Here is a 9,254-nt window from a genome sequence, read left to right on the forward strand (position 1 = left end):
AAGTGATCTTTCATAATCACCCACACAAATTCTCTTAAATTAAATAAATAAAAAAAAAATAGCTTCGAGAAACAAACGTACTCATCTCAAACATTGCTCCGCCACAAGCCCACGTGCCATCTCACGTGCCATCATCAAAGGCCAGGATCTCTTGATTCTCTTTCAAAGTCAATCTTTGACCACGTTGAAGCCTCCATAAATAGGACACCCCTATGCCCTTAATTTCTTCCCTTCTTACAGAAGGAAGAGGAAGAATTGTCTTTGTCTTGTTCCCTCCTTCCTCATCACATTTTTTTGTTTCCGCTATGAGCGAAACCATGTCTAGCCCTTCCGATTGGCTCCAATTCTATAACCAAAACCTTTCTACTCAACCGACGTCGTCTCCAGGCCGCAACGTCTCGGGACCTCAGGCCGACGATCGAGTTTCCGACGCCACTGCTGTCACCACTACCGTCACTTCGGCCACCGGTCACCTGAGCCCTGAAGGCCGCGTCTCCAAGCCCGTGCGCCGGCGGTCCAGGGCGTCCCGACGAACACCCACTACGCTACTCAACACGGACACTGCAAATTTCCGAGCCATGGTGCAACAGTTCACCGGCGGTCCTGGCGCGCCCTTTGCGCACCCGTGTGGGCCGAGCTTTGGTTTCGGGTTAGGCGCCGGCCGGCAAGTTCAGGTTAACAATCCTACAGCAATGATGTTGCCGCCCGGCCACGGGTATCATCATCTTCAGCAGCAGCAGCAGCAACAGCAGCAGCAGCTGTACCAGCAGCAAGGGCAGCAATACATGTTTTCGTTAAGCAACAACAACAACAGCGCACCCGGTGAGGCTTTTCTTCAAAGACTTGGCGGGTCAAGAGTCGCCAACTTGGGGGCCGGCTCCGATGGGTTTGTGATGGGCGGCGTTTCATCTTCCTCCGGCCAAGTTGCTCCTGCTCGGCCTTCTAGCTCCTCCAATGAGAATAGGAGTAACAGTTTCATATTTTGAGAAAGACAAAAAGAAGAAAGTTAGGTACTGACTTGTCTTAGGGAGAAATTGTTGACCAATGTAAATATTTTATAATATTATATATATATATATAAATCTCCTTGTCACTAATTGCTAGCAATCATGTCGGCTACATTTCAATGCGGCTTGGAGAGGATTTGCTTTTTTCTTTTTCTTTTTCTTTTTTCTTTTTTCTTTTTCTTTTTGTTTGAATTCATATTTTGTTGTTGTTTCTGGAATGTTGTTTACCAAAACAATGGATTCATGTTTTGTTGTTTATCGAATGTTGTTTACTTAAACAATGGGGATGCTGCGGAATTTGCTGAGCTCAATCTAATCCTTTTAAATTAATATTTTAATGCATTTTTATTAAATTGATATGATATAATAAATTTAACCATTTAAATAATATTTTATGTTTGTAGACAAAATCTATTTCTTAATAAATGAGGTATTTAATTAAAACGATGATAAATTGTGAGAGTTAGGGTTAAATCATCATTTATCTTAGAAGTTTAAACTTATAAGAAATGTTTGATTTAATAATTTAATTGTCTCCCTTACATATAGGCTTAAATTTCTATTTAATAAGTGAAACTCAAAACGTAGAATACTCCAAATAAAAATGGAGGGTAAATTGATGGAAATAAGATTTGAGGTGAGGACCTTTGCTTTGATACTAAGTTAAATCATTATTTACTTTAATATCACTATTTGTTCCAAAAGCTTAAACTCAGAAAAAAAAAATGATAAATTTAATTAATATTCTAATACTTGTCTTATTTAAGTGCATATTATTTGTTCGACAACCCGCTCGATACTCGCTTGGTTTAGCCCGATTCGAACTCGATAATGTAGAAACTCGCTCGTTACTGTAGAAACTCGCTCAATTAGTAAGTGATACATATTCAACTCGCTCGATAAAACTCGATAGAGGATCGCGAGCTCAGCTAGTTTAAAGTTCAATCAGATCACTCGTCCAGCTCGTTAGTTCGTTCATATCTCATATATATTACTAAAAATGAGTTATATAAATTTAAACATGTATATTAGTAATTAAGTAATATATATTACTTAATATTTATATGTGTGTGTATTAATTAACATACTAACTAGTTAATTCATAAACTATATATATATATACACACACACACACACACACAATAAGCATATAGTATACTAGCTAAGTAAATATTGTATTACATATTAATTATAATACTTTGATAATAGTATTTAGTATATTAAACTAACATATTAAGTTATTGATAGTTAGTATGGAAATTGTTCACAAATTTGGGCTTGAGCTTCACTTTAATCACACATTGAAAAATTTAATAGCCTATATCGAGCTCTAGTTGAGCCGAGCTTGTCGAGTAACCCGACTCGGCTTGACTCGAATGTCATTCTTAACGAACTCGAGTTCACTCGAGTTTTAAACGAACTGAGCTTGAACACGCATTTTATAGTTCGGTTCGAATTTGAGCTCGACTATTTAAGCTCGACTCATAAACGAGTCAATCTTGAAATCTTAAAACTCTACTCGGCTCAGCTCAATTACATCCCTGCATGTGGTTAAAAGAAATCACTATCCACATATGTGGATGCATATAGCAGCATCCACATACTTTATATATATATACATAAAATAAATTCACCAAAATGATATTGTTTAGGTGTTTAATACCAAAATGACGTCGTTTTGAATTAGGTATAAGTTATATTTACATTGGTTTAGTTGGTTGTGTTGCTTTCTCATATAACATTTAGGCAAAAAGACAAAAGTAATATAAAATCAATACATTTTTAAAATATTAGGGCCTTTAAAAAAATTAAAACAAGCCCAAAACACTAAAAATTTACCTAAATTATTTTCAAAATATTTTAAAATGGGCTTTAATAGAGATTCAAAGAAGGCCCAAAAGATAAATTATCTAATATGTGGATAGCGGATAATAACCAAAATAATCGTGCTAATGCGGTTAGTAAAAACATAATGCGGATACAGATACCGATATCTAAAAGTGATATTCGTATTTTGTAGACGTAGATATTGTAAATAACTGCATCCGCATCTGCATATATACCACTAGTCATGACTATAACTATCCTTATTAGATTAATATCATTTAGTTTAACAAAAGTATTGAAATAGAAAATCGTCCGGATGTGGTTAGGAAAAACATAATATGAATGCGGATATCGATATCAATATCTAAAAGTGATATCTGCATTTTTGCAAATGCGGATATTGCAAATAATCGCATCTGCATCCACATGTACACCGTACCCCTAGTCATGACTATAACAATCCGAATTAGATTAATATCGTTTAGTTTATCGAAAGTATTGAAATAATTTATTTTTTTAAAAAAAAAAAGAAAGAAAAAAAGAAAGAAAAAGGAGGAAGGAAGTGAAAATCTGTATGAATTTACTAGTTGATTGATTTTAAACTACCGTTCTTATCGGTACTTTGAACTAAATTGAGCACGATAACTTCAAAGATATCATATTTGATAACTCTCCAATTTTAAAAGAAAAATGCTATAAGTATTTTTTTTTTCTTTAATCTGTCTTATAATAGATGATATTATTAATTATTTCTGTTTTGAGATATCATAAAATTAAAAAAAAAAATCAATGATAAAGGTATTTATTTATTTAACTTCTCATATTACATTCAACTTTGAATCCATCCTTTTTTTTTTAAACAAAAAATTAAAAGATTAAAACGCAGTTCTTGATCCATCTATAAAGTAACATTTTTTTTTTTTTTAAAGGATAACTTCACAAAAAATGTATCGAATTATACGCCGTTTTGAGATAATGGTCTGAAGTATCTAAATTTCCAAACAACTCACTTAAGGGTACTCCATTAGGATTTGTTGTTAAATCCTGCAAAAATTTCTAAAATACTTCATGTATTTATTTTTTTAAAAAAATAATTATGAAAATTTTCAAAGATTCAGGCATGTGTATTTTTGTAAATTCCATTAAATTCTAATCAACACCTAGATCCCTAACATTTTTTTTTTTTTTCATTTTTTTCCTAAAAAAAAAAAAAGAATATTTTGGGTGCTTCGTTAAGATTTAACAGCAAATCTTAACGGAATCCCTTAAGTGAGACGTTTGGAAACTTGGATAATTCAGTTTGAAACGTTTGTTAGTTCAGTACCTTTATCTCAAAACGGCGTATAATTCGATACCCTTTTGTGAAATTATCTCTTACTTTTATTAAATTACGTGTTATTTACAAACTTTCATATATTTTAAAACAAAATAATACAGTTTGAGGAATTATGAGTCATGCCAATATACCATAAGAGATAACAAGAACCCATTATAGTTGACAACCTTTTGTTCTTTTTTTCAAGATTTTCAACTTTTGCCCAATTTTTCCATGATTTGGCCAAACAATTAGAAAGATCAAAATATATATCCCAGCCTTGGTCAACTTAAACCTTTTCAAACGAGGCCAGGCCAAAAGACTATATTTTTTCACATTTTTGTACTTGAAAAAAAGAAAAAAAACAAAAACAAAAAAAACAATAAAGAGATTTATCTCGATTAATTCAAAATTGGATTTTGGCCTCCTGAAATTAACCAAAAATGTGAAAATGTACGTGTGTGAAGCCGATGGATACTGGATAGGCTCGGCAGTTTCCGAAGAAGTTCATTTGAGAGCGACAGATTTGAGTGAGAAATGGGTTGGGAAGAGGGGGTGAATGGGGAGGTCATCAAGGGGCCCCCATTGGCATGAAAAGGAAAAGTTGCACTTGGCAAAGTCAAATGCACCCTATAATCCTTGCTAATTTGAACCAAAATGGGTGCCTATTGATTCACTAAGATTACATCAATCTTTAATTGGTAGGCAAAGCATTATTAGCTACCTTCATTTTCAACCTTATTGACACATATTGTCAAACACGTGGATGTGTAACTCTTTACAATATGTTTTGTGGTAAAGATGTTTGGAATATTTTTTTACTTCTAATGCACTCAATTACTCTTCTACCTCTCCTAATAACAATACTAACCCACTTTAATTTATATATGGAGTGTGTGAATGCTCCTCATCTTCTTTATTCTCCTCAACTTTCTCACCATCTCTAGCTAAATTCTTGCTTGTTATCATTGTTGTTGTCATTACCATTATCATGAATTCTTAATCAATAACGTCTTGTTTGAGTTCAAATATACAAACATATGACAAAATAACTCTTAAGTACCATGACGTGATATGGGTTAAGGTGAGCCAAGTATTCTTGTTTCTCTCAAGTCAATGACGTGGCTCTATGGATTCTTGGCACAAACATTAAAAAAATTGGCCGTCAGTTAAAGCGGTAAGACAAGGCGTACCAGAAACGGAACAACTAAGAAGCATGGGAAATGATACGCATAGGTACGGAAAGCATTGAATGCCTTACCATTATTATTTAGAAGATAGAGATACATAAATCTTATATTGTCATCGCTGAAAGAGATAAAAATATATCTGACTATTTAGGTAAGGAGTATGAAAAAGTTTCACACCCTTCGGTGTGCGTGATCTCAAGAATCTTAAACATCTCTTTTTGGCACTTTTAGTGGTCTAGTTGGCCTAATTGTCCTTGATGCAATCCATATAAACACCAAAGAAAGTAAAATTCAAGAGTTCTTAAAAAATCTACTATTCTTTTTGTGGAGATATGTTACAATCTCCAGTGGCATAACATAGGATTTTCCATTCACAAGACTCCTCTTTATGTCAATATCAAGATGCAAGGATAAATAATTAAAAGAAAATTTCACTTAACCCCCCTAAACTTCCATCACTTTGCAATCTCTCTCATCGCCCAAATTTTAAAAACTCTCAAGTTAGTGTATTGAATTTCAATTTTTTGCAATCTCACCACCCCTCTTCCGGGTTAAGATTTGCGATTTAATCATACGGTCAAAGGGTAAAATGACCCTTATTCCCATGCAAACTTTATAAAATTACAAAATTACCCTTAAATTACATTTTTTTTTAATTAAAAAAAATGAGGATATTTCTTACCACTCAGTTAGGATTTAACAGAAAATCCTAATGGAGGGGTGAGATTACAAATTTTTTTAAGTTCGATACACTAAATTAAGAGTTTTTAGACTTTGAGAGGAGATTGCAAAAGTGATGAAAATTCAGAGATGGTTAGATAAAGTTTCCCCAATAATTAATTTTCAAATTTGGGATCTAGATCAATTTTAAAATAGACCATCAACTATTATTCCATCCACAATAAAAATTTAAATTTTAGAATAATATTGAAATTTGATGCAACAAACTAAAACATAAATTAAATTTCTAATAAATTATGGAATATATAAAACATAACTGAATTTTAAAATTAACATAAAGGTCGTAACAACCTCCAGTTGTGAATACGTCTTATTTCTTGACGCACTATTCACTTTAAGAAACACTGCATTATATTGACAACGTGGATTGTTAAACTAGAAAGATATGATACGTTTACAATTTCTATACAAGTCTGGTACAACTCCAACAATTTTTTTTTTTAAAAAAAAATAAAAAAATAAAAAAATTAACCATTAGATATATAGGACCCACATGTAGAAAAAAAGATTCAATGGTTAGTTTGGAAAAAAGTTGTTGGAATTATACAAGAGTTGTGTAAAGAGTTATACAACAATCATTTCTCTTTCTCTAAACTAGAATCAACCCACAGAATATCTAGGAGAATCAATAAAAAAGATTTAGGATAGAGTAGATATATGAGATTTCCTTTATGTCAAGTCATTTATGATACTTCCAGGGACGGAGCTGGGCGGTGGCCGGTAGGGGCCATGCCCCCCCAGTTCATTTGAAAAAAAAAAATTAACAAGTATAGTTTGATTTTTCAGTCTATTTGGCCTCTACCTATTAAAATTTTTGGCTCTACCCGTTAGAAATTTTGGTCCATTTTTGCTATTAAAATGTGGAGGAATAAACATTTTAGAAGCTTAGAACTTATTTGTGTCGATTGGTTCTTTGTGAAATGGTATATAATTTGTGGAGAAATAAAAATGAATTAAAGTATGAGTGCAAGCCGAAAACAGAGGAGCAAATCTCTCAGCATATTTTTTTGGAAATTCATTCTTGAGTGCTGGGGAACATGGAAAGAGGGAGATTTTAAAAAAATCTTGAGAATATTGATCTTTGCAGGAGTTGGAATCTTAATGAAGAAATTTTGAGTTAATAGGCAGTTCAGCCACTCCTTGAAAAGCACTACTCCACCATATTGTGATTAATATTATCTGTTGAATGAAAGGAAATATCGGTTTGTATTGTAGATAATGTAGTGTATAGTTGATAAGAAAGAAAAAAGAAAGAAGAAAGGTATTGTAGGAAAGATGCATTTTTTATTTTTCCCAAGCACAGAAGAAACTCAAGAAGGTGTTGAAAGCTTGAAGATGAAGAGATATCAAACCTATCCAATATATTTTGTATTTATACTTTGACCACATATTTTAATTTATTTTTTGTTTGGCCCCCTCCCAGCCAAATGTCTGGCTCCGTCCCTGGATACTTCTTGCAATCTTTCTTTTTATGCCCCATATTTTTCCTTTTTGTAGGAGAATCATGCATTTTAATTGCCATAACACTATATTGTCACCTTATTACAATAACTCGAAGAATAAAATGAGATAAATACAAAAAAGCACCATGAACTACCAGACATTTTCTAAAGAGTGCCACCACGAACTAGCATGTGCGACATTTGGATACATCAAACTATCATTTTGTTGCACTTAAGCCCCTTCGTTAGGGTTGAATGTTAGGTTGGATGGAAAAATGGTCATATCCCTTGCATGTGATCACTTCAACCAAAATCTTTCCATTTTACCCTTATTTCACCCCTAAAAATACCGATTTTGTCCTTAAAAAACTTTATTTTTTTTAAAAAAGAAAAGAACACAAGTTGCCAAACCACCTCCTCCCATGGCATGGAGTGGCTCACAGCCACTCCCTGATTTGGTTTTGAGGGGTGGCCGAACCATGACCACCCCCCCCCCCCCCCCCCTCCCTCCATTTTTGGTGGCCGATCCACCATTAATTCATTTGTTTAGTTTAGTTTACTTTTTTTTATTAATTTTTTATTTGGTTTTTCAGAAAATAAAGGTATTATAGGAAGAAAAACAAAAAGACATATGACCACTTTTCCATCCAACCTAACGGGCAACCCTAACGAAGTGGTTTATTTGTCACAAAATGGTAGGTTGATGTATCTAAGTGTCACATCTGTCAGTTTGTGGGGCTTTTTTAAAAATTAGCTCATAGTTCAGGAGGCTTTTTTGTATTTTTCCAAATAAAATTCATTTTAAAAAATACACATGGTTTTGAAACAAGTATGTTTGACATATATTTTGTGTTCTTTTTTTTTTCTTTTTTTTTTTTTTTAAAAAAAAAAAAGAAATGAAAGAGAGAGGAGATGATCGATCCTAATGCGACAGAAACTCATTTTGGAGCACCAAAAACCCTATAAACTTGACCATCAACCTATTTGTAACCCCCAAAACCCTAAGAGATTGCATTAGTTCGAAAATACAGCATTTGAAAGCTTGAAAGTGAAGGGGAGACATAGAAGAAGCCAAGAATTGACGTCCTTTGTCAGTTCCTAAGCCGTATTTGTGTTTTTTTCTTTTAATTTTATCCATTTTCACAAGGTAAATCCTATGACTTTGATGTTTCTTTTCTATTTAACCCAAAACCTTTAATCCTTGAGTTTCTTATTGTATTTCTGTTATAGTGTTGTTGTTTAGTACGTAATTGGGTTGTGTGTTCATGATAGGATGAGATGTTTTAGAATAAATGTGTTTAATACATTGGTTTTAAATAAAGAAAACTGATATTCCATGTTTCTCATTGATTGACGATTTTAAAACAATGGTTAAGATTTTAGTTGACGTGTTATTAATTTTATGTATTCAATCAACGTTTTAAACGAACATAAACTCACACAACAATTTATTCCATGATAATTTTGATGTGATAAGGTAATCAAGGCAAAACTCTTAACGATTTTTCGTATCAAGAACACAACCTTGACACCTAAAATTATTCTTGGACGGTTTCGAATGTTATAGAAAGCCTATGGATGTTCGGGATTGTTTGTATGGGTGTTTAGCAGCTTGGAAAGGCTTGAATCTGGTGCTAGAAAGCACCAAGATCAATCCCTGCTAAGTAGGATCGATCTCAGGTCCCTTAAGATCAATCCCAGCCCTGCAGAATTGATCCTTGGTCCCCCACGA

General features: G+C 33.3%; 1 protein-coding gene across 1 annotated transcript; it reads left to right on the forward strand.

Annotated features, from left to right (window-relative positions):
- Window positions 1-223: 223 nt before the first annotated feature.
- Window positions 224-1,265, forward strand: LOC133862002 (VQ motif-containing protein 22). Its single transcript, XM_062297839.1, has one exon. It carries the CDS (start codon window positions 306-308, stop codon window positions 984-986), a length of 681 nt encoding a protein of 226 aa, XP_062153823.1. The 5' UTR covers window positions 224-305; the 3' UTR covers window positions 987-1,265.
- The last annotated feature ends 7,989 nt before the right edge of the window (window positions 1,266-9,254 follow it).

The sequence above is a fragment of the Alnus glutinosa genome, chromosome 2, assembly GCF_958979055.1.
Source record: "Alnus glutinosa chromosome 2, dhAlnGlut1.1, whole genome shotgun sequence".
Classification (NCBI taxonomy): Eukaryota; Viridiplantae; Streptophyta; class Magnoliopsida; order Fagales; family Betulaceae; genus Alnus; species Alnus glutinosa.

Coding starts and splice junctions, on each gene's coding strand:
- LOC133862002 (XM_062297839.1), top strand. CDS start 306: ATGAGCGAAACCATGTCTAGCCCTTCCGATTGGCTCCAATTCTATAAC.